Source organism: Oryctolagus cuniculus, chromosome 4 (genome assembly GCF_051225735.1).
Source record: "Oryctolagus cuniculus isolate XC-2025 breed Fujian yellow rabbit chromosome 4, ASM5122573v1, whole genome shotgun sequence".
In the NCBI taxonomy this organism is placed as follows: Eukaryota; Metazoa; Chordata; class Mammalia; order Lagomorpha; family Leporidae; genus Oryctolagus; species Oryctolagus cuniculus.
The window spans coordinates 69,318,512-69,335,753 of NC_142870.1; the positions used below are offsets into that span (position 1 = coordinate 69,318,512).

The window sequence follows — 17,242 nt, forward strand, 5'->3', positions numbered from 1 at the left end:
ACTATAGGATTATAGTGATTCCTCCCACCATACCTGCCATCCCACGCACATTCTTACCCCTCTTCCTCCTCTCTCTCCTATTTCCATTTTTATTTTTCACTGAGATCTATTTTCAACTAACTTTATACAAGGTTATATTCGGTTAATTCTATACAAAGTAGAGTTCAACAAATAGTAAAAAAACAAAAAACTGTTCCTCAACAATCAAAACAAGGGCTGTTCAAAGCCATTGCATCTCATAGTGACAATTTCACTTCTATAGATTATCTTTCAGGTGCTCTATTAGTTATCAATATCAAGGAAAACATATGGTATTTGTCCTTTTGGGACTGGCACATTTCACTAAGCGTGATGTTTTCCAGTATCATCTACTTTGTTGCAAACGACAGAATTTCACTTTTTTTTACTGCTGTGTAATATTCCACGGTGTACATATCCCATAATATCTTTATCCAGTCTTCATTTGATGGGCATTTGGGTTGATTCCATATCTTAGCTATTGTGAAATGGGTTGCAACAAACATGGGGGTACAGATAACTGTTTCATATGCTGATTTTATTTCCCTTGGGTGAATTCCCAGCAGTGGGATGACTGGGTCATATGGTAGGTCTATAACCAGATTTCTGAGGTATCTCCATACTGTCTTCCACAGTGGCTGTACCAGGTTACTTTCCCACCCAATTGTTACAGGCATTTGGAGAGTGAATCAGTGTATGACAGAAGCTCTCTCTCTCTCATAATTGAAAAGTTTAATTTAAAAAAATAAGAAAATAAAAATAATAACAAGTATCTTCTCTGACCACAATGGAATAAAACTGGAAATAAATATGAGAGAAACTTTAAAAACTGTACGAATACTGGATATTAAACAACATTCTCTTGAATGACTAATGGGTCAAGAGGGAAATCTCAAAGTCTCTCAAAACAAATGAAAATGAAAACACAATATACCAAATCTATGTCATACATAAAAGAGAATTATGAGGAGACAATTTTATAGTAGTAAGTGCCTACTTTGAAAAAAATACAAAGTGTACAAATACACAGCCTAATGATACAACACAAAGAACTAGAAAAGGAAGAACAAACCAAACCCAAAATTAGCAAAAGGAAAGAATAACAAAGATCAGAGAAGAAATAAATGAGAAACTTAAAAAAAAAGACAAGAGATCATGAAAAGAACATTTTTTTCTTTTCTTCCTGATTTTTATTTTTTTTAACTTTCATTTAATAAATATAAGTTTTGAAAGTACAACTTTCTGATTATAGCAGCTTTTCCCCCCATAACTTCCCTCCCACCAGCAACCATCCCATCTCCTACTCCCTCCCCCATCCCATTATTCATCAAGATTCATTTTCAATTTGGGTTTTTTAAAATAAACAAAATTGGGGCCAGTGCTGTGGCATAGTGAGTAAAGCCACCGGCTGCAGTGTCGGCATCCCTTATGGGCACCAGTTCAAGTCCCAGCTGCTCCACTTCTGATCTAGCTCTCTGTTGTAGCCTGGGAAAGCAGTAGAAGATGGCCCAAGTCCTTTGGTCCCTGCATCCCCGTGGAAGACCTGGAGGAAGCTCCTAGCTTCCGGCTTCAGATAGGCGCAGCTCCGACTATTGCGGCCAACTGGGGAGTAAACCACTGGATGGAAGTCCTCTCTCTATTTGTCTCTGTCTCTGTCTCTCTCTCTCTCTTTCTCTCTCCCTCTGTAACTCTTTCAAGTAAATAAATAAATCTTTAGGGACCAGCGCTGTGGCACAGTAGGTTAATCCTCCACCTGCAGTGCAGGCATCCCATACGGGCGCCGGTTCTAGTCCCGGCTGCTCCTCTTCCAATCCAGCTCTTTGCTGTGACCTGGGAAAGCAGTAGAAGATGGCCCAAGTCCTTGGGCCCCTGTACCCGTGTGGGAGACCTGGAAGAAGCTCCTGGCTCCTGGCTTCAGATCAGCGCAGCTCTGGCCATGGCAGCCATCTGGGGAGTGAACCAACAGACAGAAGACCTTTCTATGTCTCCCTCTCACTATCTGTAACTCTACCTCTCAAACAAAAATAAATAAAAATCTTTAAAAAATAAATAAATAGATCTTTAAAAAAATAAAATAAACAAAATTGTCAAGTCTTTAGCTAGACCGGACAAGAATTGAAGACTACTAAAACAAATAAAATCCTACTTCTCCTCTCCCTCCAGCTCCCTGTTCAGCTCCCTCTCACCCCAAAAGCATAGACAACAAAAGCAAAAATAAGCAAATGGGATTACATCCAACTAAAAAGTTTCTTTACAGCAAAGGAAATAATCAAAAAAGTAAACAGACAACCAGTATATTTGCAAATCAGTCATGAGACAAGGACCTCAAATAATTCAGCAGCAAATAAAACAAACAATTCTATTTTAAAATGAGCAAAATGACCTGAACAGACATTTCTCAAAAGATGATATACAAATGGCCAATAAAATTTTAAAGATTGATTTATTTACTTATTTGAAAGGCAGAGTGACAGAGAAAGGGAGAGAGAGGGAGAGAGGGAGAGAGCAAGAGCAAGAGAGAGAGAACAAGGGAGCGGGCACTTCCATCTGATGTTTTACTCCCCAAATGGCTGCCATGGCCAGGACTGGGCCAAGTGGTAGCCAGGAGCCAGGAATTCCATTCAGGCCTCCTACGTGGGTGGCAGGGGCCCAAGCATTTGGGCCATCTTTTGCTGCTATTCCAGGCACATTAGCAGAGAGTTGGGCAGAGGTATAGCATCTGTAACTTGAACCAGTGCTCATAGGAAATGCCAAAAAAAAAAAAAAAAAAGAAAAAAAGAAAAGAAAAGAAAAAATTAAAAGTGAAGTTATGGAAATAAAAGCCTAACTGGAATGGGTAGAAGATCAAATTGGAAGTGAAGAAGTGAAGCCCATGACCACAGTTAGCTCTTTACAGGACTTTCAAAAACTATGGTCATGCCTTCAAAATGAGAATGTTTTTTCTACAGCACCTGCTTGGCTGAAGGCACAGAGTTGGCATATAGTTGGATGCAATAGGGTTAGTGTCACTATTTCTGTGAACTGTGCTGTAACCTTGTTTGTTAGTACAGATTAATGGTTAAGGGCATGGACTCTGGACCCAGACTACCTGAGTTCACATCCTAGTTCAGGCCTCATTTGTTATATGATCTTAGATAAGTTACTTATCATCTCCATGCATTTCTTCATATGCAAAATATAAGTAATAATGGCATGTATTTAACAGGTGGATTAAGTAAATCACTTAAAATGGGCCCTGGTACAGATTAAGTAGGTTATCATAGTTAGCAAGTAAGAATACAAGATGCCCAGTTAAATTGAAATTTCAGATAAATAAAAAACAATTTTTAGTGTATATCCATATAATATTTATTTGACAACCCTAAAAGTAAGCAGTAAGTATGTTTAGTAATTAATATTTTTCTACATATATTTCCAGGACACTAGAAACCTAATGTATTACAGTTAATTCTTCCTGTGCCTTTTTCTGGTATATGAGATTTCCTGAAGGCAAGAACTGTGCCTTATTTATCTCTTTACTCCTTGAACTCCACATAATAATAGTCATTAACAATCAGTTCATAAGTCACAGAAGAAAGACATAAAGGTTTTGCACTAAAACGGGGTCCTTTGGTGCTTCCAAGACTACTTTACATCCTTTTTGCTGCTTGCTTTCTTTGAAGTGGCAACAAAAAGTATAATTCCAGGAACAGTTGAGGAGTCAACTCCTATCACTCCTTACAGCCACAGTCCTTGGCTGGTCAGAATCCCAGCCTGGCCAAAGACCTGGACTTGGTATGAGTTAGTAATGATCTTTCATACATACTTTTGTCATGTTTTTGTAGATGGAATTGAAAATTGCCACATCTTTAATGAAGGAAATCTTGCTTTGTAACAGATTGATCAAACATTTCATGATAAGATTAGGAAATATACCATGAGAGAGTGTATTCCCATAACATTCTGACAGTCCCTGGTACAGGTCTTCCTAATATCCATTTTCCTCTTCTTCCTTACTTGCTAAGTCTCAATCTTTTTCAAGGTGGTAATGAGAACATCTTAAAACACTCATCTTAGACTTCCAAATGATCACACGGTTGCAGACAATGAAAGTAAGCAAAAAGTCTACAGGACAGTGCTGCCAGGAGAGCTACTATTTTAAAACTGAAAAATGACAGACTTAGCTGGACAACCCCATAGCTCCTTTCCCTTCTACCCTTTGACCTGCCTGGAGCAGGTATTACTATCATGGTTGACGACAGATATAACAGACAGATGTATAAAAGAGATGCTAAGATGATTTTTAAAAAACTGTAACATATTCAATCCTCAAACTCACAACTTCAAGAATTATTAACATAAAAGTAAGAAACTAAGAACTTGGTGATGAATAATGACTATGAAGCATAACAGAATAGGGCTAAGGTAAACACTGTTACAATTTTACTCACAAAAGAAAGCCAGAATTTCTCTGGCCCAGAGTAAAATCCACACAGGATGGGAGACGGGGTTGGCGGCATGAAGAGTTCAGGTAATGGCTCCTCTTCCTCCTCTTCCTCCCCCTCGTCCAGGAGTTCTTTCCCTCCATCTTCTCCCATTTCTTCTTTTAGCTTCCTCCGTGCTTCCCTTTCCTTTTCCTTCAATTCCTTTTTCTTCTTTCTTTTCTCAATTTCTATTAACCTCTTTTAAAAGAGACATTAAGTACATAGAAAATAATTAACAATCATTTATACTATTAGAGAAGACAAGGAAATTAGAAGGAAGATGGGATTCTAGGAAAAACAGCACTGATACGACAAATAATAACATTTGAAATAATTATCAGTTCGTGTATCTATTTATATCATTAAAGCTTCCAGATCACTGGAGTATGTCATTTTTGTTTACTGCCATAAATCCTGGTTTTATAGAAATCATTTGGTCATTGCTTTCCTAAGAAGGGCGCTAAGTACAGCTGCTCTAGGAGCCTGTGACTGTCAACCCAGGAAGCAGGTAGACTGAAATGGTCCATGAAGAGCTGCTTCCAGCTTTAGTAATTCTGTGAGTTAGGTCCTCATAATCTATCAGCTGAACACTGGAAAACGTATCTCTGCCTCCCATCTTCTACCTCTTCATTCTCTTTACCCCCTCAGAATGATCTCCCTAGTTTATATGATTTCATCATACCAATCCCCTTCTCAAAAAGTCAGCACGGAGCCCAGTGGTCTAAACTGAAATGACTTTCCAGGCATTCAATGAGCTCCATGCAAAGACTGCTGCCACATCCCTCCACAAATCAGATCATTCCATTTCACCACTAAACCTTCATTTCCTGAACACAGCACAGATTCACAACTGCCATCTCTCAGGATGTTCTCCCAGCGTTTGTTGTCATCCTCTCCATCTGGACCTCTCAAACATTTCCCCATTGTTTATGTATGAAATGTCATTGCCGGGCCGGCGCCGCGGCTCACTAGGCTAATCCTCCGCCTAGCGGCGCCGGCACACCGGGTTCTAGTCCCGGTTGGGGCGCCGGATTCTGTCCCGGTTGCCCCTCTTCCAGGCCAGCTCTCTGCTGTGGCCCGGGAGTGCAGTGGAGGATGGCCCAGGTGCTTGGGCCCTGCACACCATGGGAGACCAGGATAAGCACCTGGCTCCTGGCTCCTGCCATCGGATCAGCGCGGTGCGCCGGCTGCAGCGCGCCGGCCGCGGCGGCCATTGGAGGGTGAACCAACGGCAAAGGAAGACCTTTCTCTCTGTCTCTCTCTCTCACTGTCCACTCTGCCTGTCAAAAAAAAAAATAAAATAAAATAAAATAAAAAAAAAAAAAAGAAATGTCATTGCCATGCGGTTACCATTGCCTTCTCCCACCTCTCCATCAGAATCATCTCTTCTTTCCTCTACACACCCAACATCCCTTTCTTTGCGCTTTTATTATCTTAATTATTTATCATTTCAATACAGTTAGCTAATATAGTTTCTCCTTTTCTATCAGATTATAAACTATTTAAGGTCAAGGTCTATATTTTATTCTTCTTTGTACTCCCCCAACACTTAACAAAGATACTTTATATTATAAGGAAAGAAAAAAATATTAGGAAAGAAGACTGAAGAACATCTCATACCAGAATCTTAGATTTGACACTTGAGTAATGGAAACACTTCAAGCACATGTCTTTGATTTCATAGGAGACAACATCATGATCATCCTCTTCTTTTATGGTTGGACATGGAGCTTCAAGAACATAACCATTCTCACAGATAATCAGTAAAGTACTCTCAGGCTAAAAGTGATTAAACATACAATTTACATTTATGCATATTTCTAGAAGTATAGTTCTAAAAGGTTATAAATCAGGAAAAATGTAATCACCATTCATATTGACCACTTTGAAAATATAGTTCATTCCTCATTGTAGCTTTTGGTAATAAGTCAAGTTTATTAATAATTATTACATAATTATTAGTATCAAGTATCATTAAACAATTATTACTTAGCAAACTAATTGTTGAAATTAGATTACAATTTGGCTCTTTTATAGATGCTGTACCATATTTCTGAGCCAAATGTGTGATTGTGAAATCTCTTAGCCCAAAGGGGAGAATATTAGAATTAGAACTGGCACAGGAAATCTGTAGTGTGTGGGTGGTATACTCCATCTCAGCTGCCTTTGCCAGCTCATCTTCTAACTTCCTGATTTCATTAAATATGCATGTTCCCAAAGTTTTGTCTCCTCTCCCTAAGTATTCCCTGGAAAATCTTAGAGTTCTCATTACTACTCACATGCAATTAGATTCCAAATTAATGTCTCTGGTCCAGATCTCTCATTTGGTGCCAAAATCACATATGGGAAATCCCCATCTTGATATTTCACAGACAGATAATTTGAAATGTTTATTCATTCAAATATTTTATTCTTTAATTATCTGTTATATACCTATTATGAACTCAGCATTATGTTAGGTGTAAGGCATAAAATTATAAGAAAAATGAGTATAGTCTCTGCCATTACAGAGCTTATCACTAACAAGACAGCCTGTCATTTAGCAAATCACACAGTAAGTGAAAATTATAATTGTAAATGTACTGCAGGAGTGCCATGAGAAAAAGCAGAGTGTATAAGACTTTCTGAGGAGGAATTATCTGAGCCTCAAGGTGAAGGATGAATAAAATATTTTTGCATAATAGGGTTAGAGAGGGGTTTGAGGGAGTATGCTATGTAAAGGAAGCACCACGTATAAATGTTCTGTGGCTTCTTGGACTTAACAAGGAATGCCCAGAGCAGGTGACTGGAAGTTGTGGATATCAGGTTATCGATTAGATCCACGAGTTGGGGGGGGAGGCTAGGGGGGAAGACCGAATTCCCTTGAATTGTGTTTTGATGCAATGTAAGTATAAAGATCACCTTGTATTCTATTTGCCTTCTAAAAGCCATTATTACCATGTTAGAAGAGGGAAGAAATTCAGGTACAGAAAATGTGTGTTCATAGCCTAAACGATGGTGCTTGGTGAGTGTTGGTTGTAAAGGTACCAAACGAGGAAGCCAAAGTTCTTGAACTGCTGCATACTTTGACAAGGAAAATCTATTTTTGTCTTCCGATCCACCTGTATGAACTAAATCAGGTAAATATACCTGGTTTAACTTCTTTAACATTTTGATGCAGACAGTCTGTTAGGCACTGTGGTTTCAGATGTGCAATAATTTGTTCAATGGTTTTATTCCCAAGGATGCCTTAATCAGAACAAATTTTTTTCTATATAGTTCTTTGCCTTAATAAATATGCAATATAAATTTAAGCAAACTTCTATTTTGCATATTTGTAAACTACAAAGTAAAATGAACATTTTGTGGAGTTTGTATTTTGCATACCCAAGGTGAGAATTAAGTTTTAAATAAACCTATAATATTTTATCTGAAAAAAAGTAAATGTTCTGTGGCACCCTTGGGCATATTAGAAAATTCTGCGTTTGGATGGTATCACGTAGGACAAGAAAATAGAATGAGGAGAGACTGGAACTTAGGGAAACTTAATATTCAGTGGCTGAGGGAAGGAGACCAGGCAAGAGAGAAGATGTGGGAGAGAGGACCAGAAGAACATACTGTTACAAAAGTCAAAGGGAGAAGACATGTTCAAGAGGAAGGAAAGGCTAACAGGGTCAAACAATGCTAAGAGGTGGAGAAAGTTAGGAATTAAATACTAAATGGATATGACTGGTGCCTTTAGAAGAGCCAAGATGGAATTATGGAACTAGAAGCCAGGTAAAAGCTTGCAAAGGAGGGAATGGGGTGTATGAAATGGAGTCTATGAGAACAGTCAATCATTCGAGAAAAATGAGCTAAGGAAGACGGCACAGTAGCTGGAGGAGGTGAGATCAAGGAATGTATTTTTTTAAGTGGAAGACACTAGCATATATTTAAATACTGATAAAAATCACCTAGTAAACAGATGAAGTAAAATGTACATCATAGAAGAGAATGTTAAGTATTGAAAAAGTGGGAAAAAGGAATAGAATCCAAAGAACCAGAGACAGAAATGGCCGTAAGGAGGAAGGGAGACAGCTCCTCTATAGTTACACAGTAGGAGGTGGTGGACACAGAGGAAAGTGGGATTTTCTGCATGGCAGTGGGAAAGTGAGGGTTCCTGGCTGAGAACTCCTGGTTTTTCTATGAAGTGAGGTTTAGAGTGAGAGTGGGAGTGCGAGGCTTGACATTTTGAGGAGAGAAGCTTGTGTTTTTGTTTTTTGTTGTTTGTTTGTTTTGTTTTTGTTTTTGTTTTTGACAGGCAGAGTGGACAGTGAGAGAGAGAGACAGAGAGAAAGGTCTTCCTTTTTGCCGTTGGTTCACCCCACAATGGCTGCTGCAGCCTGCACGCTGCGGCCAGCGCACTGTGCTGATCCGAAGCCAGGAGCCAGGTGCTTCTCCTGGTCTCCCATGTGGGTGCAGGGCCCAAGCACTTGGGCCATCCTCCACTGCCTTCCCAGGCCACAGCAGAGAGCTGGCCTGGAAGAGGAGCAACCAGGACAGAATCCAGCGCCCCAACGGGGACAGAATCCTGCACCCCGGGGTGCCAGCGCCGCAGGCAGAGGATTAGCCTATTGAGCCACAGCGCCAGCCAAGGAGAGAAGTTTTAAAATAGTCATCATGTGTGAAAAAGGGAGTTAGAGTAAAGTCATAGGGTTGCTTAGCCATCCCATGAACTGTGTTGAGGCCATCTGAATCATTGAATTACAGAGAAGCTAATCTTCCTTGATGTGTGACCATCTCCAGAAACCCTTAGCTGATCACTATAGACAAATATAAATTAGTTGGGGGTCACTCAGGGATGGCTTTTTGCCAGACGAGTAGGAAGAAAACCTAGAGAGACAGAGGAGATCGAGGCATGGGAAGAGTGTCATTGATCTTTACTTGTCTTAGTCAGATTAGGTGGCTGAAACAGAATACCGTAACAGAAATTCATTTCTCACAGTAGAGGCTGAGAAGTCCACGATTACAGCACTGGCAGACAAGTTGCTATCGGGGCACACTTCCTGCTTTGCAGATGGCAGTCTTTCAACTGTATTTTCGCATGGCAAAGTGAGATTTTGTAAAGACACTAGTTCCTTCAAGAGGGCTCCACCCCAGTGACTCAGTAATCTCCCAAAGGTACCACTTCCAAACACTGTCACATTTGGAATTTAGACTTCAACATATAATTATGGAGTCCAGAGCATTATTGAAATAAAGAATAATGGTATTTAAGCTGAATGTGTGGATGGAGAATTAACGAATTAGAGAAATGGAATGATAAATTAAATAGAGGTTCTATGTTATCAGAGAACCACTGAACAGGAGCAACCAAAAGAATAGGCTGTAAGCTGAAAGGTTGAAATCAGAGAATGGCATATTTGAACAGTTGATTCTTAACTTGACTTCATATAATTGTTATGGGCAAAATTGTGCCTTCCCCTCAATTTCATATATTGAAGTCCTAGCCCCTAGTACATCAGAACATGACTGCATTGGTAAGTACAGACCATAGAGAGGGGATTGAGTTAACACAGGGTAGTAAATGTGGGCCCTTAATTTAATGACTACTGTTCTTATCAGAAGAGGAAATTAAAACACAGACCTAAGAAGACATAGCAAAAAAACAGCCAAATCCAAGTCAGGCAGAGAGATGTCATAAGAAATCGAACCTGACAACTCCCAGGCACTACAGTTGTGAAAAAATAAATTTCTGTTGTTTAAGCCCCTCAGTCTGCGGTATATCATTGTGGCAGCCCTTGCAAACTGAAGTGCAGTAATAATAGTATCCTTTGGGTGGCTGTGAAAGTGTGCAGGTGAGCTATAAAGATTATGGGAAATGATGAGATCAAGAAGTTACAATGGGCCGGAGCCGCGGCTCAATAGGCTAATCCTCCGCCTGCGGCACCGGCACACCAGGTTCTAGTCCCAGTTGGGGCGCCAGATTCTGTCCCAGTTGCCCCTCTTCCAGGCCAGCTCTCTGCTGTGGCCCGGGAGTGCAGTGGAGGATGGCCCAAGTCCTTGGGTCCTGCACCAACATGGGAGACCAGGAGAAGCACCTGGCTCCTGGCTTCAGATCAGCGCAATGCACCAGCAGCAGTGCTGGCCACGGCGGCCATTGGAGGGTGAACCAACGGTAGAAAGGAAGACATTTCTCTCTGTCTCTCTCTCTCTCACTGTCCACTCTGCCTGTCCAAAAAATAAAGAAGTTAGAATGTAGGGAACAACATTGTGGCACAGGGGGTTAAGCCACCACCTAAAATGTTGACATCCTGTATGAACCCCACTGCTCCACTTCCCATCTACCTTCCTACTAGTATGCCTGGGATAGCAGTGGAAGAGGATGGACCAAGATCTTGGGCCCCTGCCACCCATGTGGGAGTCCAGGATGGAGTTCCAGGCTTCTGGCTTCAACCTGGCCCAGCCCTGGCCCTTGTGGCCATTTGGAGAGTGAACCAGTAAATGCAAGATTTCTGTGTCTCTCTCACTCTCTGCAAATCTGCCTTTCAAACAAATAAAATACATCTTTTTAAATGGAATTGAATGTAGTTTTACTTATTTATTTTTAGTTTTTTAATAGGTTCAATGTAGTTAATAGGTACAAGTGATGTAATGATATTACTTTTCTCCTTCCCTCTGTCCCCCATCTCTCTCCCGCTCCCTTTCCCCCTTCTCTCCCTCACTTTTGAGATGCATATCTTTAATACTCCACTAAAGAAACAGTCTGCTGTTGGTGGAATTTTCTGAAAATGCCTGTTAACGTCCATTTGGTCTATGATGTTGTGCAACTCATTATTTCCTTATAGATTTCAAAACTAGCAAGCACAATACAAAAGGGTGGAATTATCACTTTCCTACAAAAATAGATGCAAAAAATCCTTAATAAAATACTTGTAATTTGTGTGTGTATGTGTGTGTGTGTTTAAAACTAATGAGTGTATGTGCTGGGATGATGAGGAAGGAGGCCATTTTATGCAGAGGAAATGAAGTTCAAAAGCATAATGCATGTAACAGTGAGGAAACAGATCCAATATATGTTTAGGATGCAAAATCAACAAGGCTATCTGAACCATTGAAAGTCAAGGTGGTTAGAGGTATGGAAGAGACTAGAATAACTTTTGAGCTTCCAATTTTGGCAATTACAACAAGGCAACAGAAAGATCATTTCTTAAGAGAAACTGTAGGGACTGATGTTGTGGCACAGAAGGTTACGTACGAAGTGGTTCAAGTCCCGGCTTCTCTGCTTCTGATCCAGCTGCCTGCTAATGTGTCTGGGAAAGAAGCAGGAGATCCAGATGGAGTTCCATGCTCTTCTCTTTGGCCTGGACCAGCCCTGGCCATTGTGACCATTTGGGTAAGGAGGCAGCAGATGGAAGATATTTTCCCCCACTCCTCTCTCTCCTTTCCTCCCTCTTTCCCACCCTCTGCCTTTCCTTCTCTCTCTCTGTAACTCTGACTTTCAAATATTTATTTCAAATATTTATTTATTTGAAAGTCAGAGTTACAGAGAGAGAAAAGGAAAGGCAGAGAGAGAGAAAGAGAGAGAGAGGTCTTCCATCTACTGGTTCACTCCCCAGTTGGTTGCAATGGCCACAGTGATGCTGATCCAAAGCCAGGAGCCAGGAGCTTCTTCTGGGTCTCCCATGTGGGTGCAGGGGCCCAAGGCCACTGTTTATTAGAAATGACTTTTGAATTATGCTAGTTTTTTAGTCTTGTATGCCTGCCTTTCATTTTTTGAACTTCTTATTTTGAAATAATTATGATTCACATGATTTTGAAAATACAGCTGCAGAGGCATCATGTATATTTTCCCCAGTTTCTACGATTGGTTAGATCTATGCAACTATACCAAATTCAAAAAATTGACATAGAATGTGTGTATTGTTCCTGGTCGTTTTACCACAGGTGAAGATTCATGTACTCATCATGGCAATTGAGACACAAAACTATCTCCTGGTGAAGAAAACAACCCCTAGTTACTCTTATACAGTTATACTCACTCCTTTCCTGCCCATGATCATGACCCCAGGGCAAATATTGGTTTGTTTTCAAACACTGTGTCTAGGGAAATAACTGAAGGCTGTACATACTGTTCTATGTCGTGATACAAATATTCATGCTTTCACTCACAGCTTCCTTTGCAGCTATCATTCCCTGAGCCTGAAACACTCGTACCTACTTCCTGCCTACATTCTAGCGATTTCTCAAAATTAAGGTACAATAATACAAAATAATTACTCATTTTAACTTCTCCATTTCATGACCAGTTCCTGCTCTAAATTCACAACAGGCATTGTTGACACCACTGATATTTTAGTCACCAATTCCTCATGAACTCTTTCATTGTTCAGTTATTTAAAATTTTCAGCATCTGTATTTTTTCTTCATGAGAACAGAGATTGTTTTGCACCACACAATCTACCACAGTGCCTAGTAAAGATGGAAACAATGAATATCTGCTGATTAATTTTAAAAGGTATTTTTTTCTAAATAATACCAACATTTCTATTGCCCTTTTCTTTAGAAGAGCTTAAAGTAGGCTGGTGCCCCGGCTCACTAGGCTAATCCTCGGCCTGCGGTTGGGGCGCTGGATTCTGTCCCGGTTGCCCCTCTTCCAGGCCAGCTCTCTTCTGTGGCCCGGGAGTGCAGTGGAGGATGGTCCAGGTGCTTGGGCCCTGCACCCCGCATGGGAGACCAGGAGGAAGCACCTGGCTCATGGGTTCAGATCGGCGCAGCACGCTGGCTGCAGTGCTCTGGCCGTAGCGGCCATTTCGGGGATGAACCAACAGAAATGGAAGACCTTTCTCTCTGTCTCTCTCTCACTGTCTAAATCTGCGTGTTAAAAAAAAAAAAAAAAAAAAAAAGAGCTTAAAGTAGATTAGCATTGTTAGCTTAATAATCCCGAGAGTACTTTTATGTAGTTCATCAGTATCATTATCCTGACACCTACTTAGTATAACACTTCATTTAGACATTAAATCAATATTTAGCTGATTTCATTATTCTACACTCACACTTAGCCAAGTTGAGATACTGAATGGCGTTCATAATCAATCCTGAATTACTAATTGTTACAAAAGAAATAATGGAAGACTAGAAAAGAAAATAAGAGGTGGATTGAAGGTGAAGCAGAAGTAAAGAAAGAAAGAAAAAGTACATTCAGATCTTGGAACTGAGCTTCTGACTTTTGGAAACACAGACTAACTAATCCAAGCCAAAGTACTATAACATGTTGTGTATCTGGCCAACGGTCACCATTGTTGATGCAGAGCCTGACATAACACTGTGCTCTGAGAGGAAATCAGGGACAACTAATTAGAGCATGGCAGAGAAGAATGGTGTCGAGGGGAGTGCAGAGCTGAGGGATGCTTCACTGACCTAGAGGAGCAGTAGCCACCTGGGCGTTCCATTGTCACATTCCCGTCCCCCTGCTGGAGGACTAAAGAGTAGGGCTCATAATTCTACCTGTTTTTCTCTATGTACAAAGATCACTTTACTATGACTAACTGAAAGCTAAGCATGAAGATGAATAATGACTTACATGAGAGATTGTAGACCACATTAACTGGATAACAGGTCCTGGAGTGTTAATATAACCAATTGGCTTATAATCCTTTTCCACTTCAAAGAAGAAGACAGTATGATCTTTACTCTAAGAAAGAAGAGACACACCCACCAAATGTATATTATTAGGAAATCAAGTCCACAGAGCACAAAAAAAGCACTTAATAATATTTACAATGCTATTAAAATACATTTATATCTACAAAGGTCACATAACACAGATTATTCTGAGACAATTCATGTTCATTTTCCCCATGTGCTCCAGTGTGTGGTTTGAAAATGTGATCACTATACTTATTTACTTATAATTTATATAACTTAATTATAAATAATTCCAAATATATATGCTCACCCATGAATGCATAAGGAATTTACATAGTTATTCTTTTCATTTATAGAAATACTGATTACAAATAATATATCTAGCGTGACTCCCAGATGAAATTTCTATTGATTTAAAATAAGCATTAGAACTCAATTCATAAGACTTTTAAAATGCCATATGCAGAATACAATGAAAGAATATGAATGCAAAAAACGTAAACTATGTATTTTTTCTTAGAAAATAAATTTCACTAAATAAGCTATAATCAAACAGGCAGATGTAAAAGGCAAATTTAACCATGACATTTCAATAGGAAACAAAAGGAAATCTACTGCTTACTCCTGTAGCTAGAATTTCTCCATCACGTTCATAAGCTAAAGCAGTGACACGATCAGTGTGGGGTTTAAAAACATATTTCAAGGAAATATCTGCATCCAAAACTTTCTTCCGTCCTGCAAAAATTGTGAGACCTTTTGGATCATAAAGTTCAAGGATTCGAACAACTCCATCTTCAAATCCCACAATAATTTGTGCTCCAGTGTAGCTTACCTTGGAAAAGAATTAAATATCAGAGACCTGAAATTAATTAACAAAGTTGTGTTGCATAACAAATAACTCTGTATTTTATTTAGTCTTAGGTAATTTAACTTGGGCCACTATACCAATTCTGCATGCCAGTTTCTGGTAACCTCCTTCTATCCCAAGACAGTTCCTTAGCACTAATGACCACAGGAAGGGTAAATGATAGCAATTCACACCCTAAATGAGCAAACACCAGCAGAAGTCTGCCAACCACACACCAGCAACCTACTGGTGAACGTACACAGACTCCGTCTCTGGTTTCACAGAGTTTATGGTCTAGTGCAGGGAACAGACATCAACCATCACACAAAAAACTGTGAAATTATGAACGAAAAAAGTGTAAAAGGAAGAAATGTATTTTTGGAGAGCATATAACAAAGAAAGTTAACTTAGACTAAGAGATTCCCTAAGGAAGAGATAGCGAACCTGAGATCAGAAGGATGCTCAGAAATTAACTAGGTACAGGAAGGAGAAATTATCCCAGGTGAGAATATAGCCTGTGCAAAGATCCTGTGGAAAGAAAGAACACAGCCCAGGAAAGTTAGTTTAACTAAATCACACTAGAGTGAGGGAGCCATACTACAAGAGGCTAGAGAGGGAGATAGCTGGGACCAAATTATGAAATGGACTTCATGTCACATTAAGGATGCCTTTCTCCTGAGAGCAATGGGAACTCATCAAAAGGCTTTTAGTTTGGGGTTACGTGGACAGGGTATGAAATGCTCAAGATCCGCTGATTTAAAAATTTCATTGTCTCTGCAGTGTAGAACACGGATCTGATATGGTGTAGATAGGATGCGGGGAACCCTTATAAAAGACCTTTTAAGAGATGGCTGCTCGGGACATGCTCAAGCTGACTTACCTCAAACGGTAGAGTTAGAAACATACCAGGGGATTCCAATTCAGTCCCATCAAGGTGGCATGTACCAATGCCATCTCACTAGTCCAAGTGATCAATTTCTGTTCACAATTGATCATAATGATAGGACTAAGAGTCAAAGGGATCACATAAACAAGACTAGTGTCTGCAAACACTAGCTGATAGAATAAAAAAGGGAGAGAACGATCCAACATGGGAAGTGAGATACACAGCAGACCCATAGAATGGCAGATGTCCTAAACAGCACTCTGGCCTCAGAATCAGCCCTTAAAGCATATGGATCCAGCTGAAAAGCCCATGAGAGTATTTCAGGCATGGAAAGCCAAGACACTCTGGGGGAAAAAAAAAAAAAACTAAATGAAAGATCTCTGCGAGTGAGATCCCAGTGGAAAGAACGGGTCATCAAAGAAGGAGGTACCTTTCTCTGAAGGGAGGAGAGAACTTCCACTTTGACCATGGCCTTGTCTAAATATGATCAGAGTCAGTAAACTCAAAAGGCTTCCATAGCCTTGGCAGCTCATGACAAGAGCCTAGGGTGATTACTGATGCCATAAACAAGAGTGTCAATTTGTTAAGTCAAGAACAGGAGTCACTGTGCACTTACTCCTCATGTAGGATCTCTGTCCTTAGTGTGCTGTACATTGAGATTTAATGCTATAACTAGTACTCAAACAGTATTTTTCACTTTATGTTTCTGTGTGGGAGCAAACTGTTGAAATGTTTACTTACTATATGCTAAACTGATCTTTTGTATATAAAGAGAAATGAAAATGAATCTTGATGTGAATGGAAGGGGAGAGGGAGTGGATAAGGGGAGGGTTGCAGGTGGGAGGGACGTTATGGGGGGAAGCCATTGTAATCCATAAGCTGTACTTTGGAAATTTATATTCATTAAATAAAAGTTAAAAAAAAAAAAGATGGCTGCTGCACTTCAGGAGAACTGACACAGCCACATGGTCTGAGATAGCATAGTGGACATGAGGGATGTGGACATATTTTAGATACAGTTTTATGGGAGACCAACACTGTGGCAAAGCTGGTTAATCTGCCACCTGCAATGTCAGAATCCCATATGGGCACCAGTTCAAGTACTGGTTGCTCCATTTCCAATCTTGTTCCCTGCTAACGTGCCTGGGAAAGCAGCAGAGGATGGCCCAGGTCCTTGGACCCCTGCACCCATGTGGAAGACCCAGAAGAAGCTCCTGGCTTCTGGCATTGGTCTGGCACAGCGCCAGCTATTGTGACCATTGGGGCAGTGAACCAGTGAATGGAAGACCTCTGTCTCTCCCCCTCTCAGTAACTCTATCTTTCAAATAAATAAAATAAATCTTTAAGAAATAAACAGGCATAATGGCCATGGTTGGTAATGCCTGAATTTGGGGAATGGGGCAAAGGGAAATGTCAAGAGTG

At 40.2% G+C, this 17,242-nt stretch overlaps 1 protein-coding gene across 7 annotated transcripts in view; it reads right to left on the reverse strand.

Annotated features, from left to right (window-relative positions):
- CFAP44 (cilia and flagella associated protein 44) overlaps positions 1 to 17,242 on the reverse strand; it is a 131,967-nt gene that overhangs the window by 62,383 nt on the left and 52,342 nt on the right. For all 7 annotated transcript variants that reach the window (XR_011387872.2, XR_016233084.1, XR_016233085.1 and 4 more), the window contains 4 exons: positions 14,710 to 14,919; positions 14,023 to 14,133; positions 6,102 to 6,260; positions 4,449 to 4,679 (listed from right to left, as the gene is read on the reverse strand). Coding sequence is in view for 4 of the 7 variants with exons in the window: in XM_070072115.2 (XP_069928216.1) it covers positions 4,449 to 4,679; positions 6,102 to 6,260; positions 14,023 to 14,133; positions 14,710 to 14,919 (711 nt within the window). In the remaining 3 variants the exon portion in view is untranslated. The remainder of the gene's footprint in view (positions 1 to 4,448; positions 4,680 to 6,101; positions 6,261 to 14,022; positions 14,134 to 14,709; positions 14,920 to 17,242) is intronic.